The sequence below is a fragment of the Mauremys reevesii genome, linkage group 3 (genome assembly GCF_016161935.1).
Source record: "Mauremys reevesii isolate NIE-2019 linkage group 3, ASM1616193v1, whole genome shotgun sequence".
Taxonomy (NCBI): Eukaryota; Metazoa; Chordata; order Testudines; family Geoemydidae; genus Mauremys; species Mauremys reevesii.
In genome coordinates this window covers 169,629,936-169,657,673 of record NC_052625.1, presented here as the reverse complement: position 1 = coordinate 169,657,673, position 27,738 = coordinate 169,629,936, and the positions used below count along the sequence as shown (strand labels likewise).

At 43.9% G+C, this 27,738-nt stretch overlaps 3 protein-coding genes across 11 annotated transcripts in view; all 3 read left to right on the top strand.

Moving 5' to 3' along the window:
- The window catches only part of LOC120401305 (protein CLN8-like), a 68,831-nt gene extending 65,576 nt beyond the window's left edge, over positions 1 to 3,255 (top strand). For all 5 annotated transcript variants that reach the window (XM_039531097.1, XM_039531092.1, XM_039531093.1 and 2 more), the window contains exons 2-4: positions 482 to 1,134; positions 2,201 to 2,444; positions 2,829 to 3,255. In XM_039531097.1, the coding sequence (XP_039387031.1) occupies positions 592 to 1,134; positions 2,201 to 2,444; positions 2,829 to 2,875 (834 nt within the window). In that variant the 5' untranslated portion in view covers positions 482 to 591 and the 3' untranslated portion in view covers positions 2,876 to 3,255. The remainder of the gene's footprint in view (positions 1 to 481; positions 1,135 to 2,200; positions 2,445 to 2,828) is intronic.
- Positions 1 to 27,738, top strand: part of LOC120401301 (protein CLN8-like) — a 43,196-nt gene that overhangs the window by 3,978 nt on the left and 11,480 nt on the right. The window lies entirely within an intron of this gene.
- Positions 1,011 to 26,248, top strand: LOC120401302 (protein CLN8-like). Of its 5 annotated transcripts, none has more exons than XM_039531087.1 (4): positions 17,191 to 17,250; positions 18,118 to 18,345; positions 22,922 to 23,574; positions 24,608 to 26,248. In XM_039531087.1, exons 3-4 carry the CDS (start codon positions 23,032 to 23,034, stop codon positions 24,929 to 24,931), a joined length of 867 nt encoding a protein of 288 aa, XP_039387021.1. In that variant the 5' UTR covers positions 17,191 to 17,250; positions 18,118 to 18,345; positions 22,922 to 23,031; the 3' UTR covers positions 24,932 to 26,248. The 5 variants fall into 5 exon arrangements, with proteins under 5 accessions (XP_039387023.1, XP_039387022.1, XP_039387019.1 ...); XM_039531086.1 differs by having other exon boundaries at positions 17,204 to 17,250; positions 18,115 to 18,345; XM_039531089.1 differs by lacking the exons at positions 17,191 to 17,250; positions 18,118 to 18,345 and adding an exon at positions 1,011 to 1,134.

Below are 27,738 nucleotides of genomic sequence, written 5' to 3'. Positions count from 1 at the left end.
CATCACATCTCTCCCCCTTTGAGACCGAACTGAGCAGGGTCACTTCAGCCAGTGACCTGGGGAAGTTCGAACCAACCCACGTTCCCAGGGATGCCCCCAACATCCCTCCCATTCCTTGGTGAGAATTACACAAGGCCCTTCCAGTTTCCTACCCCCCTTTAGGTCGAGGTTGCTCGATGGCACTCGTAGTTTGCCTGTGGGAAGGCTTATGCAGCCCATGCCCTTTCCCCATCCAAATACTCCGGGGGTTCAAGCTCGGCTGGGGTCTTCTCCCAGTGTTCCAGTCTGGGGGGGCTGTGATTCAGGCTCTCTTGATTCAGAGCCCCCCTTTTGACCTGGGCCCCACTCTGGAAAGGCTCCTCTATGATGGACAAGGGTCCTACAGCCATTTTCCCCTTGTCCCGGGCCTTCCTCACCCTCTGGCAGGGGTCACATACACTGGGCCACTCTCTACATGTCTCTTCTTTTTTTTTAATTGCAGATGGGTTTCTGCTCCGTGTAACAGCACAGGCTCAGTAGTTTTAACATAGACCAACACGTGGATGAGAACTTTCAGACTCCCTCCAAATATTTTGAATTAGAGAAGAAGAAATGAATCCTGCAAAGGAGAGTGGAACATCCAGAGACATATATGACTGGGACTATGTTCTGTGGGAAGTTCGTTTGAAGTTACTAGCAGCTGGTTTTTTTATCTACCTGGGAGTATTTCTTCTAGCTCACTGGTTGTCATCATGGATCAGTACCAGTTATCGCACTTTGTCAGGAATGGAGAAGGCCTTCTGGAATATGGATATGACACGTAGCCTGTTTGCAGTTCAGAGTTGTGGAGCTGGCTTGTGGGCCTTGCTCATAGATCCAGTTTTTCAAGCTGACCAAGTGTATTCACAGCAAAAGTGGAGCTATTTTCATTGCTTAATAGCCGCTGGCTACTTTTTACTTGACAATTTAGTTCTTCATGTGTCTTATATTGTTTTCAGGATTTTTGATGTGCTCTTAGTGCTTCATCATTTATTTGCATTTGGTGGGATTCTTGTTGTGATAACAAACATAACGTCTGGACACTATCTAATCCTGGTGGGACTGCTACTTGAGATGAGTTCTCCTTCAACTTGCGTCTCCCATGTGCTTTTAAAGGTAATAACTTGATGTATTTATTATTGGTGATAGAAGTTTCCATTATAAAGCTCACATTGCCTCCTGCTCAAAAAATATCTGCAAAGAAATATTAGCCTCCAAATTAAGAGATTAGTTCTGGGATCAAGGAAGAATTTTTCCTTCCAAACTTGAAATGAAATGGCCAGGGGAATCCTTAACTGTAACATGCTATATACTTAGATATTAAACATTTTTGCCCATTTTGTAGCAAAGAAAGAAAATTGAAAGATTTAAAAAAATTACTTTACAGACTCTAGTTGGGATCTAGTGCACAAGACTAAAGATTAGGTGACTAAACTCTGTTTTTAAAGTACTTGTTTGACTGAAAATAGTAACATAAAAATAACTCATCAGCTCCAACAAGCTTAATACAGACCACTGAATTTCTGCTGGAGACTAAAGGTGTGTGTGTGTGTGTGTGAGTGTATCTACTCTATGGATTTAAAGAGGGAGAACAGCTTTGAAGAGATCTGCGATGCTTGTAGGGAGAGAAGAAATCAGCCCTGCTTCTGAAACCACAATCTGTTCCAAGCGGTATGTCTTAGTGGTTTAAGCATAAATTCTAAAATATCTGGACTCTTTAAAACTATATAGCCACAAGCCCTGACAGGTTCACCTCAGCCCTCTTGTGATGCTTTTAATGAGAACTTAAACAGGGCCTGTCTGTGCATGTAGATGCTAGAGCAGCTAGAGTCAAGGTTTGCTTGGGAGGTGTTTGCCATAACTTTCCAGACCCTGCTAGCCCCCCTGCACTTTTGTGAGAGGTGCTTTGTTTTGATTGTCTTCCTCCCGTCAACAGATGGCTGCATCTAAGTGATGTTGTATGCACATAGGTGGCGAAGTGGTTTAGAATTCTGCTGGACAAAAGGTGCTTTATAAATGTGCAATCTTTTAGCACTCAAGAGAAAAAAGATTTAATGTTTGTATGGCAGTTTACACTAAACACTACAGGAAAGCCAAATATGTCTCTTATTTATAGAAAACGCTGACTGCCTTATCTTGGAAGTACAATCTCATGTCTCTTCCTTGTTGTTGTTTCTTCCAGACTGGCTATGCTAACACCTTTTTGTGGAAGGCAAACCAATGGATACTGATCCACATGTGTCACTGCCGCATGGTCCTTTCTTATCACATGTTGTGGGTGTGTATTTCCAATTGGAATGATGTGGTAGACAATATTGGACTTCCATATTTTATTGTCTTTTTCATGGGGTTAAGTATACTTACATTAATAATGAATCCATACTGGACATACAAAACAACTGAGAAGTTCTTCCGTCCAGTTGATGGTGTGAAAGTAGAATGAATTATATTGTAAAAATAAGCATGGATTAAAGAAATGTTGTATGTACCTTTAAGCAGAAATAAGAAATGTTGAAATACAGGTGCCAGGAAAAGAAACATTAGGCATAAACAAGGGTGCTAATGGCGAAATATTAACAGAAGATCGGTAATAGTTAGTAAGGAAATAAAATATGCATGTCTAGCCCAGGTACACTTATCAGATTCTGCTTCCTTTGTTATCTTGTTAAGTGCTCGCCCTTTTATCTGTATAAATAAGATACTTTGTGTCTTGCATGGTGCTCACATTATCTGGGTGTTATTAGCAGAGCGCTGTGCTAATAAAACAGAGTGGTCTGACAAACTGAGTCCTGAGTCTAACTTTGACAATGGGAACTCTTCAAATACAGCAGTGAAAATAAATCTTCTGGTAAATTAAATAGTGAAACATTTCAGAAGATGATGATGATATAGTGCTGCAACAGCTGTTGGGTAACTGGAAAATATGTCTGGAAGAATGTGGCGCAGGTTTAATTTAGTTTGAGCATAATATAGTAAAATCTCATTCTGGGGGAAGTGGCAAGTTAGTGATAGAAACACAAGGTATGTAAAATCTACAGAATCATAATTTCAGTGGCAAGAGGGACTAACTGCCTACCCTCCCCCTCACATCCTTCAGCTGCCATCTCCAAGTCCTCCAGCTGGTGGAAATTTTGATAATATAACTTTGTCAAAAATGGGTCAAGTTAGGGCTTTTGAATAATATCCTTCTCCCATGCACATATTGGTGACAAACCTAAAACAATTATGTACATATCTATTTGAGAAAATATTGAAATATCAACTTCTTAAAATTATACTTTAACAGAGGGATGCATTGCTTAGCTGAAAATTATATTGATCTTTGGCAATCCTAGGGAGTTTAGCCTTGACATTTAGGACTGAAAACATTTATTCATCAAAGTCATTATCTGTGTGATCTCCGTTTAGGGCGCCACTGCTAGACATGTTGTCATACTGATTGTTGCAATGAATAAAGCCAAGTCCGTCAGTCTGTTCCAGTGGAGCACGCCCCAAGCGGGGGTTTTCCACGTCATTTTATTATAATGGTTACATAAATCATTCTATTATGCGCATGTACTAACTCAAGCCAACTTCTCGCCCCCTCCCCTGATTGGTGCCTTATGCACTGCGTACTCCAGTAGTAAACACCTGGTCAGCGCTTAATCTGTGTGTCTCCTGACCGGAAGTGTGGGGGGGTGGGAACCACTTCAGCCGCTCTAAATCCGGGGGCGGTTTTCCAACCCCCTTAGTGCTTGAGAAGTGTAACATTCCTACATCCCCTCCTTTTCTGTTTTGTCGACCCGTGCCTGGTCCGCATGTTTCATGATTCTATGTGCATACATGACGGCTTGGAATGTAGGCAGGGGTTTGCGCCGACAGGGTGTAAAACACATCCTAATTATATTAGGAATACACTGAGCAAAGCAAAAAAAAAAAACCAATCAAGCAGGCGATAACAATCAAAGCATATTGCAAAACAGTTCGGTCCCATCCCATGGATGGCAGCCAGAAAAATGTACTCAGCCCGACTAAAAAGGCTGACATTGGCATTACAATCTGATCTCATGGGGATTAAGTTTCGCCGGCATCGGCTGCGGGTCTCATTAATTTGGGAGCCGGTCAACATTGACCTCGTGGGGAATATCAATGTGAGCCTACTTAGGCAACATTGAGCTTCTAAAATATTGGCCAAAATATAATTAAAGGTCCTCTGACCACACGTAAAAAACCAACCCTCTGGTAACATGATGTGCCCGTAATTGCTGGACACATTTTGAAAGCGTGTACAATTCCATCCCGGGGTACCCACCCGCAAACATCCTTTTGGGGACTTGTGACGTGTGCAATTAACCATCCGTACACAGGTCAAATTGGCGTGATTGGCTACCCATGGGGTAAAAAGGGACAAGGGACTCGCGGATTTCACATAAGTGGCCTGACCCCATAGGCTCATAGAAGAATATTGGATCTCGGTGGCATTTATAAAATTTGACATCCCCATAGCATTTGCAGCATCGCCAGGCGCCTTACATACTGGGACCAGGCAGGTGCCCAACAGGCCATGCATCTCAGGGGCCTGCTGTAAACAAAAGGAGGATTGATTGGCAAGGATCACAAGTCGAGCCCATATATTATAACGCATGCGGCTATGCTATTCAAATTCGGCCCTAGCCGATAACACACAAAAACAACACAACAATATGGTACAAAAATTAGCAATCAAACAAGCAGAGATAGCAACAGTAAAATTCTCGGGGGTAGGCCTTGTTATTCTCCAGCGTTTGCTGAGCCTGCTGCGCCAGTCGTTTCACCTGCCCCCAGGTAGCCTTTGGTGCCGTCTTTGTGGCTCGGCACGCTGGAAAGGTCTCAATTAGGCTCAGATTGAAGTTGGGTATCGAGTTCTCGAGGCTTTGATGCCACGTCATTGTGCCACGGTCGCACGTTTTTGGCAGGGACCCACAACGGACCTGTGGGAGTAAGCACAGCGGCATGCCCTCGTCCCCAGGTTATCAATGGAACGGGGCCATACCAATTAGGGTCTGGGCTCTGCCTATATTTGACAGATGGGCGTGGAAGCGGGGTTTCCGTCTTAAAATGGCGTTCAGTGGCTGTAAAATTCTGAAAGACATTTAAAGTATTTAGGGTAAACAATACTATCGCTAATTGATTTTGCTTGGCTCCCATGGTTGGCCCATCATCCCCCACTGTTTTGTTTTGCTTTTCCAGGTACTCTTTAAGTGTACGATTGGTTTGTTCCACAATGGCTTGACTGGTGGAATTGTACGGAATACCAAAGTCGTGGTTAATTTGCCACTGCGTGCAAAAATCCGCAAACCTGTGAGAAATGTAGGCGGGGCCGTTATCGGTTTTTATCTGTCGGGGGCGGCCCATAATGGCCACCACAGCAAGAACATGATTAATCACATGTTTGGCCTGTTCGCCCCGTTGGGGGGTGGCCCAAATATAATGAGAGTAGGTATCAATGGTAACATGTAAATATTTCCAAGGAGAAAAAAAAAAGGGGGGGGATAAAGCGTGATATCCATTTGCCAAATTTGGTTGGATTGGAGGCCGCGGGGATTAACACCCAATTCGGGGCAATGATGAAGACTTGCACAATGATTACAGGTTTAAACAATACGTTGGGCTTGAATTAGGGGGATCATAAAATGCTTCACTAAAAATTTAGCATTTTGATGAAAAAATGCATGACTATCAATGGGATCTGAAAAGAACAGAATGAGTTAACTGAAAAAATTAAAGAAAAAAAAAACACTGGCCAGTCAAGGACACCGCTTGCAACTGAAACTTGGCGGACAGCCAAGAGAAAGGGGGTCTTGGCTGGGCCCAAAAGCTATGAAAGCTGCAAAACTCGGCCAGGCACTAACGGAATGTGTTAGCCAAAAAGGGAAGGATCACCATCTGGGCCCAGGAGTCCCCTTGGTGCAACTGTTTTGGCATATGAGCCCAGATTTAAACATAAATGCTTCCCATATAATCACTATCCATTACCCCGGGGACTATCTGAATGCCATATTTCCCGGCATGGAAACAAGGGAGGATTAACCCCATCGTTCCCGGGGGCAGGGGTCCAAAAAATTGGATAAAAACCACCACCACCTCCCCGGGGAAAATAAGCTCCCTATCTTTGAAACAAGGAAAAATTATTAAAAAAACAATCTTTAAAACCTATTATCATAAGCTAATAATCATATGGGATAAAACTGGGATTTGGGGTTCCACACTGCAGGGGTCCCATGGATTGAATACAGGCGTTAATCGCTCTAAAATCATGGAGCATTCGCCATTTACCAGATTTTTACTTGATAACCAAAACAGGTGAATTCCAGGGGCTAGTGGATTTTTCCACATGGCCCGCCTGGTATTGTTCCTCACATAAATGACACAATGCAAAAAGCTTCTCCTGGGGCAGTGGCCACTATTCCACCCACACAGGGGTACTTGTTAGCCATACAAGGGGAAGGGCAGTAAACTCAGTCATGAATGGTAAAATGTGAACAAAATGAATTAACTGAAAAAGGCTGAAAATAAAACACTGGCCTCAGTCAAAAACACCACTAGCTGCTAAAACTTGGCGAACAACCAAGAGAAAGGGGGGCCTAACTACACCCAAGCAAAAGCGGCAAAACTTGGCCAGGCACTAACAGCACTGGCCTCAGTCATAAATGGTAAGATGTGATCCAAATTTGCTTAACAAGTCTCTTCCCCATAGGGATACAGCAATATCCATAATATAGGGCTTAAGGAGAGTCTCCTTTCCCTCTTCTCGCGGAGTTATAGCAATCCATCGGGAGCTTTGTTGAGCAGCCTGCAATCCGCCCACTCCCCAAATGGCTGGCACTTCGGATTTGTCCCAGGTGGATGGCTACTGCCGAGCGGAGATGACTGTAAAGTCAGCTCCAGTATCTGCCAGTCCCTCAAGGGGGATACCGATAAGCGAGCTTCCTCATTAATTCCCACTGGGCATCAGGATTATCTACCTGCCTCTGGATAGCCTCCTATATTCTGTTAATAAATTCCACATACGACTCTTGAGGGCTCTGGCGGGTGACGGTAAAGGACCGGGAGGGTTTCCCCGTCACCGGTACTTTAAACAGGGCTCTTAAAACACAACGCCCCACAACTTGAAGCGTTGCGAGAGGGATATTCGCAGCCTGCTCCCGTATGCTGGCAAACTGTCCCGCTTCATACAGCTGCTCGGGAGTATAGGCCCCCCCCGATGCCCGCCCCTGTTGTAATGCTTCCTGTTGAAATTCACTATCCCAAATAACATACTGCGCGGGGCTTAAAAGCATCTCACAACAATCCTTCCAATCTTGGGGGAGCATGCTATACCCATTAGCAATCCCTTCTGACATGCCTCGGGTAAAGGTGGATTTCAATCCAGACTCAGTAACGGCTCGTCTCGCCTCTCGGAGAACGGGATAGGGGAGGGCTGTGATCTCCACTTCAGCCACCCCCTCTGCGTTGCCAGGGCGATGTGTCACTGGGAACGCAGCCAATAACTCCCTTATCTCCTCAGAGCTCAGTCCTCCCTCCACGTTTTCCCTCTGTAACATTGCCTGAAAAGGGGACAGCCGAAAATTCAGCTGTGAAGAGCCATCCGTACCCGGACATGCATCATGGCATTCGGGTACCGCCTCAGGCGGCTTAGAGGGCAAGATCCGAGGGTAAGGAGGGGGGGCCGAAGGCGCGGGGGCGAGAAGGATAGCCCTGGAAGACGCTCCAATCCCGGTTGTCTCCAGAGCCTCCTTACATCGCTGCCAAAGCAGGAGCCACTGCACCGCGGCTCTAGGCTCCGCATGCAGTGTCGCCCCTATCATTATCCAATCATCTACCGACAATGACCCGTGATCCGGGTACCAAGGACATTGGCGATTGATTTCAGCGATTAGCTGTTCTAACTGACCCAGGGAGGCTGGCCTGCCAGCCTGTTGCATGATAACCTGCAGCTCTTTCGCATGAACTTTCTGCCGAGCTGACAGTTTCCCCCCCATACTCACGAAACGGGGCTATTCAGCGAGGGTTGATGCATCGAAGGCTATTCCAGCCGGTGAGCAGGGGGAAACACGTCAGGGTCACCAGATGTTGCAATGAATAAAGCCAAGTCTGTCAGTCTGTTCCAGTGGAGCGCGCCCCAAGCGGGGGTTTTCCACGTCATTTTATTATAATGGTTACATAAATCATTCTATTATGCGCATGTACTAACTCAAGCCAACTTCTCGCCCCCTCCCCTGATTGGTGCCTTATGCACTGTGTACTCCAGTAGTAAACACCTGGTCAGCGCTTAATCTGTGTGTCTCCTGACCGGAAGTGTGGGGGGGTGGGAACCACTTCAGTCGCTCTAAATCTGGGGGCGGTTTTCCAACCCCCTTAGTGCTTGAGAAGTGTAACATTCCTACACTGATCATCATCCACATCACACTCATACATCTCTATTAAGGCAGATGGCTAGCCAGACATTTGCAGAGTGGTGCCTTTACATGAGCTTTTGATTAGCTGAAGGAGTGCATGGTATTTTATGCATAATTGGTGTGATCGTTCCATCCTCCAAGACCCATCAGTGCCCGATAGGCGAAGACAGTTTTGAATGTGGTCAATCATTCCAGAGCCATTCTATTGCCTGCTAGTTTGCCCTCTTGATAATAGATATAAATGCATCCCTTGTCAATGACAATTATTCTCTGTCTGCTGCTTGGAAAACATCCACCAATATAGCTCTGCGAGTGTCATAATGTTGGTCTTCAAATGGTAAACTAGGCATATGAATGCCTTTGGTGTGCATTTATGACCTCATCAGTGACTGTCTCAGCCATTCTGAGCACCTTGAGAGCAACGAGAGAGTCTCCGGAGGCTGAATGAAATGTCTTCCTGTAAGATAATTTGGTCTTTCCAGCCATCCTTCCAGTACTGTCACATTCAGAAAAGGTGTGACAACCTGGCAGTGAAGCTGTTGAACTGGCCTGTAAACATCCATGCTATTTTTATTCAGTTCTGTAGATGTATTCCAGCTGCATAAGGAATGTTAACTGAATTGAGCAATCCCTGGGTCTAGCATGTACGGCTGGCCAGTGACGCATCAAAAGCCGCTACTGACACATTTCGCTACCAACATCAATTTCTGGCACATATACTACTGTATCAGAATCTGCTACTTCACCCCTCGATTTTGGCCAGTGATAGTGAATTATGAAGAATTGGGGGGTCCCTTTGGCGTAATTTGCTACCTCTGATCTTTCATGTCTGGTCAGGGTAGCTAACTGTGATGGGGTGGGGTCATTTGTTACAATTTGCTGTCTCTCACCTTTCACATCATCTGATTTGGGGTACCTTTCACATCCTCTGGTTTGTAGGTAGCAAATTGTACAGGGGCATCACCATCCATCACAATTAGCTACCCCTGGACAAAGGCGAGAGGTAGCAAGCCATGGTGCGTTTTGATGTCCTGTTACAATTTGCTACCATTTTGAAATTGCCATTGGAAAGAGGTATTTTTCAAAATTTAAAAATGTTATTATTGTAACCAGGTATATAAACAAGAACTGTTTACTTTCAGTTCCGAATTTTTTTCAAAAACAAGCATCAAAATATATGTATAGATAGTTATTGACACCTTTTTTCTATACTCAAATGAACAGTAAAATTAAACTTCTCTATTACTTGTTTATATTCCAGCTGTGTTATTCCAAACACCAAAATATTTCTCTTTATATAATTGTTTTGTTAACATCTGAATTATGCATACTTGTTGCACCTGTACTTTTTCTTCTCATCAGTTAGGTTTTCTTTATTAGTTCCCTCTGGACAGGGCCGGCTCCAGACTCCAGCGCGCCAAGCGCGTGCTTGGGGCGGCATTTTGCCGGGAGGGCGGCAGGTGGCTCCGGTGGACCTCCCGCAGGCATGCCTGCGGAGGGTCCGCTGGTCCCGCGGCTCCAGTGGACCTCCAGCAGACGTGCCTGCGGAGGGTCCTCTGGTCCCACGGTTCTGGTGGACCTCCTGCAGGCGTGCCTGCGGATGCTCCACCGGAGCCGCGGGACCAGCGGACCCTCCGCAGGCACGTCTGCGGGAGGTCCACCGGAGCCGCGGGACCGGCGACCGCCAGTGCGCCCCCCGCGGCGTGCCACCCTGCTTGGGGCGGCACAATTCCTAGAGCCGCCCCTGCCTCTGGAAGGCAAGGCATATGTCCCCTCCTCTTACAAGAGTCACACTGGACCTTTGGTAAGTACTATATGAGAAAATGAAATTACAGAACTAATAATACTAAACATAATTTCTGTTTACTCATAACATTATAAAAAGATATTCCTTCAACATATAATCATTACTCAAGATATGACTATCAGCAGTGGTGAAAATGTTTGTTTCTGGAATTATTACAAGAATCCTGATCCTAGGCTGGTTATTACATTAGGTCTGTATGCAGTTGGCTAGATGTTGGGCCATGGCTTTTGTTCTTGTACTACAAACCACCGTATTCTGCTTACTTACCAGTTCCAACATACAGTATGTGTTTCTCATACAGTGTTGTGTTTCTTAACATTGTGCAATCTTCATTTTCTTTTCTGCAAGTGACAAAGTTGCACTATATGCAGTATTCTATGCACTCTAAAAAATCAATACAATGTACCATACTCAAATGATGATTATGTTGTGACCAAAACTCTAAATAGAAATCTTGATTTATTCATTTATGCCAATTATTTCAATTAATTAACTGGGTTTGCAAGTATTTCAGGGGGTTATATTTTAAATTTTAGTTGGTACACCAGTCTATGTTTCTCAAATTTTTACTTTACCGCTGGTGGATATAATGAAATCCAATTACATTTCACTGCTGTATCAATGGCAACCATTCACCTGCTTCATATTTTTCAGTATTTAAAGAAATTATTCATACAGAGTCACTATTAGACTCTGACATACCCTATCATATACCCCACTGTAGGTGTGTTAAGATAACCTGTATGTGACATAATTCCACTCTTCCTGTTATCTTCTGATATACTATGGGCTCAAAAGGTATATGTAACAAAGTTGTTACCTGACTCCTTCAATAAAAGAATTAATATTTTTCTTTTAAACATAATCAGAGCCTCTTGTGTGGTTTCTACAGAACTGATGTCTTTATGCTGTAAATACGTTTCTGCAGAGTAATAACACTTCTATTTAGAAAACACATCATAATTACACATCATTAACAAATAATAATGAAAATTTGGTATCGAATACCTTTAGCATGAGTGGTCCACAGTTCTGCCCATCAGTTTGTCTCTTTTGTTCCAATTGTGGATTTCCAGTTACTTGGTAGATGAAGGATGTGAAATTTTACACTTGCTGACTGTGTAAGGGGGTTTTGCTTTTTCTTACAGTTTCTGTACATGTTTTATGATCCTTTCTCTATTTAATGAATGGTTGCAACACCTTAGTGCTCATATATATACACTTGGTTTCATATTAGTGTATCGGTCTTATGCTATGTATCACTCAGTTTGCTGTATCACGTGCAGGCTCCATGCTCCATGCGTCAGAGATGGCAGATGGTGAGGAGGGCACAAAGAGGCACATATAAAGAACCAATATCATTAATTTCTTGTTTTTTAATGTCCTGACTTAAGGACATTAAACTCATGATTTTGGAATTCTTGTGGTCACAATGCTATCTTGGGGTTGTAGATGTGTTTTCATTGTGTTGTGAAAGCCAAAACTATTAACGGGGCTCAGAAAAGAATTAGAGAAGTTCCTCACAATAGGTCCATCAGTGGCTATTAGCCAAGATGATGAGGGATGCAATCCCATGCTCTGAGGCTGGATGTTCCTAAACCTCTGACTGCCAGATGCTGAGAATGGACTTCAGGGGATGGATCACTGAATGACTGCCTGTTCTGTTCATTCCCTCTGAAGCTTTGGCACTGTCCATTGTTGGAAGACAGGATACTGGGCTAGATGGACCATTGGTCTGACCCTCTGTGGCCATTCTTATGTTCAGCAAAAATTACAGCAGATTTTTGCCCTTGAGATGGATGTAATATGAGATAGTGTACTGCCCTTATTGAATATTTGAGACCAAGTTCTACACAGAAGCAATGACATGAAAAAGCACTAGTGGCTGGATTGAGAGGCAAAATAACAGTTGCAAAAGGCCCTTTGGTGGATCAAATGCAAATGAAGTTTTGACAACAGGCCAGGACATCAGTCAGACTGGAAGTCACATGATCCAACAGAATAAACTTGTACTATAAAAATAAGAAGAAAAAGTTAGAATTAAAAATTCCAAATTAAAAATCACAGGAAAAAACATAGCTAGTGCTATACTAGAAATACAGATGTCATTGCTAAAACTACTAGCAACTATTTACTTATATTTTGATGACTATTTGCTATTAAAATAAAAATTAAATAGCACAATGACATGCATCTGCACAATGATAAAAAAGGTAAATGATGAAGTGGTAAGAGTAATAAGAGTAATAAAAATAACATTGTAAAAGGAGCAAAGCTATATTCAAAATGGATGACAAGGAAGGGAGCACCATTCAGGGAATCACAGCAGCAAAGACAAATTTTTGAACTGTTATGAGACTTCATGTAGACATAAACTGATAATGGTTTCTTTTTATTTTCAAAATGTGTGACACAGTTTTTGAGGGGCTATATGTAAAATATTTCACTGATTCAAGTCTCCTGTAGCACCTTGGCACGTTATATCAGATAGAGAGGAGCTGTAGTGTCTCGGCATTGGGATACACTGTGCCTTTAAGAACTTAGCCTTGGGAAGCCCGTGCTGAGGCATACTGCCCTGTGAGAAGGGAAATAAAAAAGCCCATTTGCCCCCCCCACTCCTTATTTTTGCAAACACAGCAAGTAGCTCATCCTACTGGGGTAACTGTTACCCCCCTCTACCCTTCCCTGTGCTAGGGCTTTGCCCTCTGCCATGGTCATGCAGCGCCTCCCCCCTGAGCTGAACCCTGGCTCCTAGCCCCCCATCCCTGATTTTCCTCTTCAGCCCCTCTCCTGCCCCTGCCTCCAGCTGCTTGACTCCACAGTCCAGTACATTTCTGCCCCCTGCTCAGACCCTGCCTCCCCCGCCCCCCCCGACACTCCGATTTGCCCCCTTCTTATCCCTCGAAAGATCATGCAGCAGAATCTGATTCCAAGTAAGGGCAAAGTGAGGGCAGAGACTTCAGCAGATGTTACTGAGCATATTCAGTTTGTGTGAGCATTCTCAGTACATTGTAAGTAGCAAATTCTGACAAGGAGTCTGGCACCTCCTGTAGTAGCTGCGATTATGGATTCACAGAATCAGCAGACTGTGACTGACCATGCACATTGCTGGCAGGAAATGGCTTGCTTGCAACGGGATCTGCTATTACAACATGAGAATAAAAATTAGATTCATAGACTGCCTACTGCAGAGCTGTTCCGAAGGCTAGCAGACGCAGACCATGAGGGAAGCGGAACCCACAGCTTTCCCTGCCCTCAAAGAGATAGTATAGGAAAGTCAAGCACCCCGATCTCCCCATGTAAGAAGATCCTGAGTGCTGCAGTCCAGCCTTGCAGATTGCAACTCTTACGATGCTTTGGGAAAGAGAGACTTCTGCTCCCGGGTGCAAGGGGAATCTTGTTTTGGAGGCAAAGGCAGCATACAGTGGGCTCCATTTTGTAGGGACTTTTTAAAAAGAGTGTTGTCTGAGTTCTGGCTAAACAGGACACCGGCCTACTGCTGAAGTCTCCTATTCTGACTTGGGATCTGAGACTGTGGTCCCAGTGGCCTGGTCATAGGATAAAACTGAGATTGCTTTGTGGAACTCTGTCCAAGCCACGAGCTACTGTTAAGGTGCTGCTAGGAAGCCAGCAGCTGCTGCTGAGGAACTGCTGGGACTTTGGCAAGTGGGGAGCCAAGGAGGCTATTGCTGGCCTTCACTGGAGCCAGGAAAAAAGCCCATTGCTGTGACCGGAACTAACAGAGGCTGGCAGGAAGTGAAGGCTGTGTGAGTAACCACAACGTTGGGCTTTTGGAGTGGGGGGGAGGACTGCTTTCAGGGGAAGGGGGATAGTGAAGAGACTTTAAGTGCTTTCCCTGAGTCTGAGGAGAGAAGTGGTCTTATTGGCTAACCAGGATCCAGAGTTATTGGCCCCTGGTTATAACAACTCACCACCAGGGTCACGCAGCTTGGATTGATGCCAAGTTAGAATCACTCTGCTCCTTGTTGACTTGTCTGGACTACTTTACCTGACCAACAGAGCACTGTCTCCAGGTTCAGGGTCTTCACGCGCATCCACGCAAGCGTCTAGAACTCTGAGAGTAAGAGGAGTGCACACTAAGGGATGGGATAACAGGTGCCGGTGTAAATGTAAGTTCATGAAGGTTTATTCACTACTGTAAACTGCATTTATTAATTGATATAGTGCAGTGTGCCTACTGACTCAAAGGGGTTGTGATAGTTAATTAATCTCAGCCTGTTAAATGATGTTTTTCAGTATTGTTAAGTAAAGGTTTGTTAACTCTAATGTAAAAGTATATGGCTTGTGTAGTGTTACTAACTGGTACATCTGGGCTAAATACATTTTGTAGATTAGCTCAGGTCTATTGCTGGAGTTTCCCAAAGTATGTGTGTGTGTGGAGATGCTACCAAGACTAATTTCCTTATAAATAGAAGGGCTTCTGCAGAGGGGTGGATAGAGATTCCTATCTATGCAACAGTACCACTGGGATACTCAGGATCTCCTTTATGGTTGACAACAGGCTTTGTGGCATACATCACATGTGAGTAGTCCCTGCTCCCGAATAACCCAGGAAGCAAAGGGGAGTTACGTTCCTATATCTCGTTATCCCACCCTCTGTCTCTCTTTTGTCTTTTTAAATTCTAAGTTCTTCGGGGCAAGGATGTTGGGATCCCCTGAGACCCTTTTTCATTCAGTTCCCAAAAACTCTTTTTGAGTCCAGAATTTGTGACTCAGGTACCTTTATTGTACATATAGCAACTCTATGCCCACCCTAGCCAGTCTTAAACATAGGGGGTGGATGCAGGGTTTATTGCAAATCCACAGTTACCCAGCAAAGGTTTTCCTTATATACATCTTTACTGACACTAGCATCCCTGGCTATACATTGCATTACTCATTTCATGATTGGTTTGGCTACTTTTTAGGAACTAATCCTTAGACAGAGCGTGCTGTACATGTGCTATTCATGTATGATCTCTATGTTCCAAGTTTATTCGGTCCATTTTGTCCAGAGTGTTTCTGCTTATCTTAGCTAGACTGACTCCAGCCAAATATTTGTTAAGCCCTTATTTACTCAGTCTTCTGTTCACGTTCCAGGCCCATTCAGAAATAAGGTCTTACTTATGTCAACTTACTCATGTAAAGTTAGGCCTACAAAGAACTGTCTGTAACTCTGTTTGTACAGCACCTAGTGCTCTAGGGCACTATTCTCCATTGGTCCTTAGGCACTACCATAATAGAAATAATAATAAATAATGAAGGGTAAATAAGTACCTCAGGTGCATAGCAGTGGTGAATCAGGCCCTTGATCTCCATGTTGCAAACCTCAGACCATCTTCTGCACTGACATCCTTCCCTACTGTATGATTAAAACTGGAGTGGTTGTTCAGTCTTGCTGCTCATTAGGAGTCAACACTCAAAACATGAAACTGAGACAAAGCAATTAATTACAATCAACTAATTTTAGCGATAAGATCAGAGATTATTTCTGTTAGTAACTTGTTTTTGGCTTTTGCACAGAACACTATGGGTCAGAAGAGTTCAGCGATTACAGGATGTGGTTTCTGATCCCATGATTTGGTGGAGCAGGGGCACCGGGCCCTGAATATTGCTGGAGCCCGGGCACCATGGGCCCATACAACTCGCCACCCTGATTGCAGGGAGAGGGGCACAGCGTGTTAAGGGAACATTTGTTTCTCAGACTTTCACACTTCAAGGTGAGAAGCTGAGGAAAAGGTCGCTGCCCAATGTATTCTGCGGTGGGTGGTTTTTCTCATGGTCGTGTTTTCGAATCATGCTTGTGGTGTTTTCCCAAATTAATGCCAGGTTTCTTTCCTCTTTTTATTAAAAGTTTTCCTTTCTATACACAGACTCAGTGCTTGTGAGAGGGGAAGTATTGCCCCCTAGAAGTGCCCAGGAGTGGTGTATAATTTTCCCACTTTACTGCGTGGGCCTCGAGCTAGCTCTGTGTTGTATTGTCAAAAAGAACCCCTAGATATTGAACCCAAGAAGGGTTTCATAAATAATAACACTTCTAGTCTCTGACCAGAAATGCTCCCTGTCCTATTTGCATCCGGAAGTGGTAACATGGACACATGGGCATTGACATAGGTCTGGTTTGGTCGTAAGTAAATGTGCAGGATTCTAGACTGCCCCACTACTCCTGAATGTTTGTTTACTTACTATGTGTAGTTTGCAAATCTATTACACATCTCCTGGGGAACATACAAATCAGTATAGGGTTCCATTCAAGATCTCTTGCAACCTCCAGCTACTATGACACTTGATGACCTTGCAAGTATATCATAAGATCTGCAATCATTTTATATAGAGAATAATCTGAATATTGTTTCAATACAACAATAGGAATAACAAAATACATGCAGCAGAATTTAACAACCTACTAAAAACTTAGCAGTCTTTTGTAAAATAAAAACTGTTCATGTGCTGAAAAATTACAGAATAAGCTACATTTACGCTGTCTGGTTAATAGATGGACCACATGCTAAATGATATGTATAAAAGCTAGTTTAAACTTGTTCAACGGGGCTGAAATTCACTTTACCTGCTTAGAGCTTGAGTCCTAATCACTGGTAGCTATGGAGAGCTTTCTTTGAAGCCCTGCACCAGGTGAATTTCGCTCTAGCTGTCCCCAGAAAGTGTGCTCTTGGGAACTACTGATCAGGGCCATCTCAGTGTCACACTTGTTGGCATCTAAAATTAATTCTGTAATCATTAAAGGGACAATCTCAGGTTGTTTAAGCCCCAAATTTAGGGTCCGTTAGTAGAAATAAATAAAGACAATCTAATATGAATAGAAATCTTAAGAATTTTTAAAAAAGCAAGAACCCGAACACGGCACCATTTTGTCAGGGCATAAGCTACGCAAAGTGAAACTGAAACGAGCCTAACCGGGACTCGCCCCGCTCCCCGCGCTGGTTCGCAGCCAGTGTCAGCAGGAAGCAGCAGATGGCAGCGCCGCAGGCAACAGTGAGAGGAGACTCGGTGAGCAGCAAAGCTGGGGGCTGGGCGGAAGGGGCAGGCAGGGAAAGGAGCAGGATAATGGGGCACAAAGCTAGAGTGGGGGAAGCTAATTGGAAGCGAAGCAAACTGGGGGAGGCTGCTCTGGAGCCGACCCCTCCCCCCCATGACGCTTGAGCTCCCAATGCTTCCCAACAACCATCCCTCCCCAGGCGCTCCTGCCCTACCCCAGAGTTAACCTGTGCACTTCCGCCCTCTGCCTTCTAACACCTTCCCACTGACTCGCTGCAGAACCCGGATCCCCACTCACCCTGCCTTCTGCAAGCCCTCCCCCTCTCGCAGGGCACCCGGGATAGGCTCCTGCCCCTGGGGCGGCTCTATGTATTTTGCCAGCCCAAGCAGGGCAGTCAGGCGCCTTTCAGCGGGTGTCTGCGGGAGGCCGGCTGGTCCCTGGCCTGTGGCTACCCGCTGCCCTATTGCCGCTGAAACCGCGGACCAGCGGACCTCCCGCAGACACGCCGCCGGACTGCCGCCCTCAAGCAGGTGCCTGGAGCCGCCCCTGCCTGCCGCATCCCCACCCTGCCCCAGCCGGGGAACACCCAGAGAGGGGAATCCGTGAATGTCACCGCTGAGAAATGTCCCACACCAAGCTGCGCCAAACCCAGCAGCTCTGAATTAAATTAACAAGACGAGGTGCCCTTCATATACCACAGTCCAGGCACGATACAGCCAACACACGTGTGTCACACAAACACTATTTCTGTATAGGACACACACACACGTCCTGCATAGCAGGATGTTGGAGGGGTTTGTCCCTCGGTTCCAGCTCCCACGTTGCTACACAGCTCAGTGGCTCTAGCTTTGCACATTACATTTTTTGCATCCTAGTAGCTGCCCTTCTCCCGTGTGCGGGTGTCTCTTCTTGCTGTGGTGAGAAGCTGGGGCTCAAGGCTGTTGCAGCTGCTTTTGCAAAGAAGGAAGCAGCAGCCAGGACTTCACTATTTTAAACGCAGTCTGCTGATCGCTGCGGTTGGAAGCACAGAGCAAAGCACAGAGGCTGCGGGGAGAAAGTGCAGAGCCACTGAAGCTGCCCAGCCAGTAAGAAGTCGGAAGCAAAAGGTGCTGTGTGGAGAAGGGCTTTATTAACTACAGCATCCACTTCAGGGTTCAGGGTGGGTGTAGGAGAACCTGCATATGGTTATTTCGTTGTTGTTTCCCCTCCTGTACTGATTCTTTTGCAAATATTTTCTGTATGTTGTACTGGTCCTTCTTGTGAGGAGGAGGAAGTGGGGATTAGACAGCGTTAACTGAGTGCTGGTTTTGGTTCAATGCTGAGAAAACATCCTACTTCCAGGGTAGGGTTGCCAACTTTCTAATAACAGAAAACCAAATACCCCTGCCCTGCCCCTTCTCCAAGGCCCGGACGGACCCCACTCCCTCCATCCCCCCTCCCTCCATTGAGCCCTGGCTCTCCCCCACCCTTGTGCACTCAGGGCTGGGCAGCGGGTTGGGGTGCAGGAGAGGGTGAGGGCTCCGGCTGGGGGGTGGGCTCTGGGGTGGAGCTGGAGGTGAGGAGTTTGGGTTGCAGGAAGGGGCTCTGCGCTGGGGAGTGGGGCTGAGGGGTTTGGGAGGGGAGTGAGGGCTCTGGCTGGGGGTGCAGGCTTTGGGATGGGGCTGGGAATGAGGGGTTAGGAGTGCGGGAGGGGCCTCTGGGGCTGGAACCAAGGAGTATGGAGTGCAGGAGGGGGTGCGGGTGCAGAGTCTGGGCAGTGCTGACCTCAGGCGGCCCAGGCAATTCCCGGCGACGGAGGAAGTCCATGCGACTCCGGGGAAGCGGACGGCATGTCCCTCCGGCTCCTATGCAGAAGGAGATGCAGAGCTGGCACTTGGGGTGGTGTTTGCGGGCAGGGGCAGTGCACAGGGCCCCCCTGGCTGCCCGTCCACCTAGGAGCCGGAGGGATATGCCACTGCTTCCTGGGAGCTGCATAGAGCCAGGCATGGAGCCTGCCTGCCCAGCTGTGGCCAACCAGAATTTTAGCAGCTTGGTCAGCTGTGCAGTCCGGAGGTGCCAGGCTCCCTTTTCGACCGGGCATTCTGGTTGAAAACCAGACGCCTGGCAACCCTGCTTCCAGGAGAGAGGCTATTTCTTGAAGTCAGGGGAATTTCACACAGCATGGATGTAACTGTGCTGGTGCTGAGGGGAGGGGCTGGGTTGGAGGGTATTTTGCTTCCTCTGTCTTTCTCTGTGGGGAGTTGAGAGAGGAAGGTTTCTGGGACTTTCTGTTAACATCACTGTAAACTATGATGATGTTAATGGCCTGATTCCCACCTCCTTGTACATTGTGTAGTTGTATAGATCTGTGAATGTAAAATCCTACCAAAATTAGAATTCTTAACTCTCCCACTGGTCCAAGATGCAAGGCAGTGGGAAGGAAGGGCCAGTGGAATTACTGTGATGTAAAGGAGAGCACAATCAGGCCCTCTGGGAATATAAATAAGCAATATTCCTTTGCTCTCTAGCTATTAGGATGCCATCCTTTTTTTCTGTTTTTTATCCTATTGAGTAGTAGGGAAGGAAGGCAGGCATCTCTGTAGAAGATTTTTACTTATTTTGGTGACAATGGCTTCCTCTTCTATCTCCTAACAGAGTTCCCAGTCAGACTGTGTTAAATTAGTTCTTCCCCTGGTCATAATGACAGGATGTGCTATGTTCAGCAGTCATGGCGATCTAGTCTAATGCATCAGCAAAATGGACCTGTGACATGGATGTTTTAAAACAAAAAAGAAAGAAAACGTTCATCTTCTTTAAACTACCTCTTGTGGAAAAAGTTTTAATTAACCTTGTGCCCCCAAGCTTGAAAATTCTAGGCTATACAATTAATAATAGCTGTGATGCTGAAGAGGCAATAGGGAAGTTGTTTCTGCATGTTCTACCCTCTTAGTTAGCTTCAGGAATAATAAACCTTTTAGAAAGGTTCAGAAGTTGACTGTGCAATTCTATTCACAAGATGATCCTTTAAGCCCTTTCTCATGCAAGTAGTCCCATTTTCTAGGATAAGATTTTGTAATATTAGTCCCTATTTTTTTTTGTGTGTCTGATATTCCAATTTGCTAGCAAAACAACATTGTTGAGATTCCATCTGAAATCTTTTCCATTTGGCTTATCCAGAACACTTTGTCCAGTTCTGGGAAAACACTTTATCCAGTTCTCTGGAATCCAAAAACTCAGTTCAAATCTAGGCTTGTCACTGAGGTTTCTTTACTGATATTTCAGAAAGCTGTATCTGAGGTGATCAGGTCAGGTGTAGTGGGGTAGGTTAGGAGCATCACAACTCCAAAGTACATACCGGTAGTTATAAATCAGATTATATACATGTTCTAAAAGAGATTAACATGGCTAGAGGGGTGAAAACATTATCTAAGTTGTATCTGTTCTACACTGTATCATAGGCTTTATGATTGGCTTGCTAATTGTGTGAACCAGGCCCTGTATAGATCATGAGTATAGATACGATTTTGTCATGGTAAAATTAAGCCAAATTCGCAGAACAGTCATGGTAAAAATGTACAAAATCAGGTTATGGTCACAGCGGGGCTGAAGCCTGAGCCATACCACACAGGGCTGAGAGCTGGAGCCTGAACCCCGCCACATTGAGGAGGGGAACGCACAGACAGAGCCCTGCCAAAGTCACAGAGATCTGTTAAAATCATGGAATCCGTGACCAAACTGTAGCCTTCATCATGAGCTGTCCATGCACTACAAACAGTGCTCGAAAGGAAAGCTGCAGCTGCAAGCTTATCACACTTCACTCATTTTCTGACTATTTCTTCATCTACTTGCTATTTATTATTTACAGGGCACTTGTGAATTCATGCTTTGTCCATTTTCCATTTGTCCTGTTTCCTTATTTCTGTTTTTCTTTGTGCATGCAAGGCATACAAATGTGCTCACCTATGATGCTGCATATATAGTTAAAACACCTCACAGAAGAGAGAACTGTAAGAAGCAGGGCTCTCTTTTTGTACACTTTGAAAAGTTTTCATAATATGACTTAATACAGAAAAAGATTAAAAAGTTCTAATGATAACAGACAAAAAGTATGCACTTGTACGTAGCGAAAGTTCTGTTAGTAGAAACATATAACAAAGAAGAATGTTTACACTATTACTGATTTTCTTTTTATTGGACAAAATAATAGTGTGTGTGTACATGTACTATAGAGATAGGGCTCAATTCTCATTTACATTTAGCCCACATTATTCTGCTCTAACAGTTCAAGGCTCTTTCATACTTCCAGGCAGTGTAAAGTGGCCTTAGTGTAATTGAGAAGGAGGCCCATAGTGGCTGGTTTGTTGCAGCTTTAATCTGTACCGTCTAAACTGGGCGTGTACATTTGTTTCCTAAAGACTCATAGATTCCTAAAAACTCGTGTCTATGTTGCCTTTTAAAACTAGTGGCAGAGAGACTCAGAGCCCAAAGCTTATGCTATGGCACTAAACCAGTGATGGGCAATCTGTGGCCTACGGGCCACATGCGGCCCGTCAGGGTAATCCGCTGGCAGGCCATGAGACAATATTTACATTGACCACGGTTCGCCATTCCCGGCCAATGGCTGGTGCGTGGAGCTCTCAAACTCACCCCTTCCGTGGATTTCAGAACCCAAGATCCACCTGGAGCCCAAACATCTACACAGCTGTTTTTAGCGCTGTAGCAGGAGCCTGAGTCTGTAGCACAGTAATGCAAACCTGAGTCTGTACATCACGGCTCAGAAACTCACTGCTGTGGGTTTTAAAATACTGTGTAGACATATCCAGAGGGCTCTACAGGTGAAAAATGAAGCTTCAGTGATGCTTAGACATGCTGTTAAAGAATTGTAAGCCTCAGTTGAGGTTGTGTTTTTCTCCCTTTAACACTAGCCTCCTTCGTTTATGTCCATAGGAATTGTTTTTGTTCACACCTGAAACGTTAACTTTGTTATAAGTAAAAAACATTGGTCATAAAACAAATTTCAAGTGTTCTGTGAGGAAGGTGTGTGAGGGGGGATGATCTTGGCATATAAGATGGTGAAGGATTGTTTTAAAAATGTGTTGTCAGTAATGTTAGCAAAATATTTCAGCCAGACGGGCTTCTTGAGGAATGATTTATAAAGGCAAATGAAGTCTTGACAAAGATAAAGAATAGTGTATAGTCTACATAAAAACCAGTAAGGAAAATGACAAGGAAAAGGTATTATATTTTTACATAACTAGGGAACAAAAGGTGAATGTTTTGTGACTGTAACATCCATTGCCTTTAATAGTTCTGGAAGTAAGGAAACAGAGAGTCTCTCTCTATAGCTCATCTTCTCTTTTATGTACCTGGTGGAGACCCTGAAGGTCAATTATCAGTAGGGTGACCAAACAGCAAGTGTGAAAAATTGGGACAGGGGGTGGGGGGCAATAGGAGCCTATATAAGAAAAAGACCCAAAAATCGGGACTATCCCTATAAAATCATGACATCTGGTCACCCTAATTATTAGCCTTGACCAGGTTTTTTTATGTCAGTTCTAAACTGTTGGGAAATACTAGTGGAAACAGTAACAAATGCTAAACTGTAGTGAAACTAGCGAGCTTTGGTAAATGGGGAGATCACATACACACACACACACAACCATTGACTGCAAGGATTTATTTATTTATTTTATTTATTTGCAGATGGATTTCTGCTCTGTATAACAGCCCAGGCTCAGTAGTCTTATAGTAGACCAACCTGTGAGTAAGAAGCTTCAGACTCCTTCCAGATATTTTGAAGTATAGAAGAAGAAATGAATCTTGCAAATGATGGTGCAACGTTCAGTGCCATTTATGACTGGGACTATGTTCTGTGGGAAGTTCGTTTGAAGTTACTAGCAGCTGGTTTTTTCAGCTACCTGGGAGTATTTCTTCTAACTCACTGGCTGTCCTCATGGATCAGTGCCAGTTATCGCACTTTGTCAGCAAAGCAGAAGATCTTCTGGAATATGGATATCACGCGTGGCCTGTTTGCAGTTCAGAGTTGTGGAGCTGGGTTGTGGGCCTTGCTTATAGATCCAGTTTTTCAAGCTGACCAAGTGTATGCACAGCAAAAGTGGAGCTGGTTTCATTGCTTAATAGCCGCTGGGTACTTCTTATTTGAAAATGTAGTTTTTCATGTGTCTAACATTGTTTTCAGGATATTTGATGTGTTCAATGTAGTTCATCATTTATTTGCCTTTGGTGGGCTTCTTGGTCTGATAATTAACATAAAGTCTGGACACTATCTACCCCTGATGGGACTGCTACTTGAGATGAACAATCCTTCATACTGCATATCCTCTATTCTTGCAAGGGTAAGAACTTCTGTATTAATTATGAGAGAAAGAAGTTTCCCTCATAATCCTCATATTGCCTCCTCCTCAAAACAAATCAGCAAACAAAGAAATATTGGCCTCTAAAATGGCAGATTAGTTCTGGGGTCAGGAAATACATTTTTCTTCCAAACTTAAAGCGATGTGGCCATTGGAATCCTTAATTATAACACCCTAACAATAATTAACTGTTGTCTAGAAAATCTTTTGACTTTTTTTACCCATTTTGTAGCAAAGAAACAAAAAGAAAGAAATGTTAAGAAATTAGTTTACAGACTCGCTAGTTGGGATCTAGTGCACAGGAGCAAAGATTAGGTGATTAAAATCTATTTTAAAAATATTTTTTATTAAAGACTGAAAATAGTAACATGAGAATGGCTGATCAGCTCCAACAAGCTTAATATAGACCATTACATATCTGCTGGAGATTAAAAATATGTCTATGTGTGCTTACACACAAATGAGTGTTTATGTATATTCTATGGATGCAGCGGGAGAGAGAATAGCCTAGAAGAGAGCTGCCAGGCTTGTAGGGAGAGAAGAAATCAGCCCTGCTTCCCAAACCATAATCTGTTCCAAGGAGTATGTCTTAGAGGTTTAAACTTAAATCCTAAAATATGCCGACTCTTTAGAACTACAGCCACAAGTCCTGGCACTATCACCTCAGCCCTTCGCATGTAGCTACTAGAGCAGTTTGAGAGTCATGGTCTACCTGAGTGGTGTTGGCCAAAAATTCCCAGATCCTGTTAACCCTTGTACATTTTTGTGACATATGCTTTATTTTGATTGTTTTCATCCATCATCAACTGGCTGCATCTGAGTGATGCTATACAAATTCTGCTATAGAAATGTGCAATCTTTTAGCATTCTAGAGAAAAAATGATTGAGAGAATGTTTGTATGGCAGTTTACACAAAACACAGCAGGAAAACTAAATATGTCTCATTTCTAGAAAACACTGACTGCCTTATGTTGAAGCTGCAATCTCATTTCTCTTTCTTTGTTGTCTCTTCCAGATTGGCTGTGCTCATACCCTTTTTTGGAAGGCAAACCAATGGGTAAATATTCATATGCTTCACTGCCGCATGGTTCTTATTTATCACATGTGGTGGGTGTGTATTTCCCATTGGAATGACGTGGTGGAAAATCTGGGACTTCCATATTTTATTGTTTTTTTCATGGGGTTAAGTACACTTACATTAATACTTAATCCATACTGGATATTCAAAACGACTCAGCGGCTCTTTGGTCCAGTTGACAGGAAATTTCCAAATACAGCAGTGAAAAATGCATCCTGTGAAAATTTAAAGAGTGAAACATTCCAAAAGAAGAGGATATAGTTCTGCAACAGCTATTAGGGTTGCAGTAAAATATGGCCAGGAGAAAATGGTGCAGGTTTACTAGCAAGTCCATGAAAATAGAATTGCTTACAGGAAGTCTATGAATATATTGATCTGTTTGCCGTTTGCTATCAGTGTACTATACTCATTTATCAAAAGTGTTTTAAAATTGTTGTAGTCTATCTTTAAAATATACACACACTCTTTGACTCAGTCAGGATTGATGCCAGTAATTTTAGTCTGGGAGCGTAATGCCAGACTGGCGTACGATATTGAACCTATTAGTTGGCAAATATGGGCCCATGCAAAGGTAAATATCACATGTGTGAAGTTCCAGCATGGAGCACAGGTCGACCTGGTTATAGTGACCTTACAACAAGGACATCACACAGAGAGCCAGAGTGAATGATTGATGAGTGAGTAAATGTGGGGTGATCTTCGTTCGGAACCAACCCCCAGCCCATTCTAAACCACTAATTAGGTAAAAATTAGTAACCACACCCCCACTGGGTATGCTTTTAAGACATGTAACTCCTTTGAGGAAAGAGAGTATAAGAATCAAGCAAAGTAAATTACTGTGGTTGGGATTCCTTAATTGATGCTTGAAGAAGCAACGCTACTAGACAGAGTAGCCAAAACTCTGCACCATGGGCTGGAGTAGGACTGTGAACGAGAGGAGTCTCAAGGCAGCCAGGTCTTGCCTTGAGGGAATCCGAGACAGACCAGAGGGCTGAGAAGAACAGACCAGGAGAGAAAAAGCCATCTATAAAATTGGTAACCACTTTCTCTGTTCGCCAATCAGGAACAGCATGATGCTAGCGCAGGGCCAGTTTGTGTATGTTTGTGAAAGAGAAACTCGTTAACAGGACTGTCTAGCTCTTAATGTCTCACATAGTAGTTGTGTGCTTAATATAACCCTTTGCCATTTCTGTAATTCCTTCTCAATAAACTGCTGTGTGTTGCAGATAATTACTGTGCAGGATGGATTTGATTTAAATCAAATTGATTTAAGTCAAGTTGATTTAAAGCATGATTTAAATCACTAGTCAGGAAGACTCGATTTAATCATGGTTTTCTATCCAAAAGTGCATTATTATTGGTTGTTATAACCTTAATACATATTCTTCCCAAGTCAGAGAGATGTAGGTTTCATTTTTAGAAGGTACACACTATACATTTTTAAACGGTGATTTATGTTGAAAACGTTTCAGATTAGTTTGACTGCTATATCAGAAAATGAATGATTGTTTGGTTATTTCATTTACCAAAGGTAAATTGGGAAGTGAACTATCTCCAATTCAACAGGTTAATCATTAATATTTGGAGGATTTTCTTGCCATGCTGTATTAGGAGGAGAACACCACCAGACAGATATTTAAATTGTTTTATTTAAATAAAACAGCAATGTTAAGTGTTCTGGATTTTTTCTTCAGCAGCAAACATATAATATTTTAACAAAACAAGCATATGTCCCTCGCTTCTCACATTTATCTCCAGACTTCTCCTTGTCCAGATCTATTCTGCCCCCCCAAAACTTCTATTCATCGAATTTTTTGAAACTTTGCACTTTTAGAGAGAGGTAAGAGATTAACTATGTGTACACAAATTTGCAGAGGGACAATAGGGTTGAGGTCTCTTATTTCTCACCTCTATATATTATTTATTTAAAAATATTTTTGCTGTTAACAAGCATGTTACCTCTGGAGACACAAATCCACAGTCTGAGAACTGCAAAACTAAGCATCTCTGATGGTATCTTCTAGACTGAGCATTGAGTCCCATTGTGTAGATAGAAAAATTAACATAAATAATCTATACAGAAGCCTGTCGAACCCCATAAGATTGGGTCCCTAATTGGTGAATTATTGGAACTCCTTTATAAAACTTTTCTTAAACATTACATGAATATATTGTCACATACTATAGAATTAGAATTTATAATCCACCTCTAGGAACCTCTGTTTTGCAGTGTCCAGTTATGCCAGCTGGACACTGCAAGCTTATGAGTTCTTCAATTTAACAAATAAATTGATATGTACCAGGCTTGTTATCCCAAGGGGAGTCTCTGACATGCTTCAAACAAAATTCACTGCTTCAGGTAGAATAAACAAATTTATTAACTACAAAAGATAGATTTTAAGTGATTATAAGTCAAAGCACAAGAAGTCAGATTTGGTCAAATGAAATAAAAGCAAAACACATTGTAAACTGATCTTAACACTTTCAGTGCCCTTACAAACTTAAGATGCTTCTCACCGCAGGTTGGCTGGTTGCCCTTCAGCCAGCCTCTCCCCCTTTGATCAGCGCTTCAGTCACTTGGTGGTGGTATCTGTAGATGGAGGTGGAAGAGAGAGAGCATGGCAAATGTCTCTCCCTTTATCATGTTCTTTCTTCTCTCTTGGCTTTGCCCCCCCCCCCTTCAGAGTCAGGTGAGCATTACCTCATCGTAGTCCCAAACTGACCAAGGGAAGCAGGGTGACTCACTCGAGAGTCCAACAGATCCTTTGTTGCTGCCTAAGCCCGTGCTTTGTTCCTCTGAGGCTGGGCTGGGTTTGTCCCATATGTGCTCTGATGAGGTGTGAACTGCCCCTCTGCTTCTGGAGAGTTTTGCTGGGCTTGTTTTAAGCCATGAGGACACATTTTCAGCCTCATAATTGTCTACATTAAATTACAACCTATAACATTACTATCGGGGCGGCTCCAGGCCCCAATACGCCAAGCGCGTGCTTGGGGGGGCATGCCGCGGGGGGCACTCTGTTGGTCACCGGGAGGGCGGCAGGTGGCTCCGGTGGACCTCCCACAGGCAT

Coding starts and splice junctions, on each gene's coding strand:
- LOC120401302 (XM_039531089.1), top strand. CDS start 23,032: ATGAATCTTGCAAATGATGGTGCAACGTTCAGTGCCATTTATGACTGG. Junction 23,575..24,607: donor TATCCTCTATTCTTGCAAGG/GTAAGAACTTCT, acceptor TGTCTCTTCCAG/ATTGGCTGTGCTCATACCCT.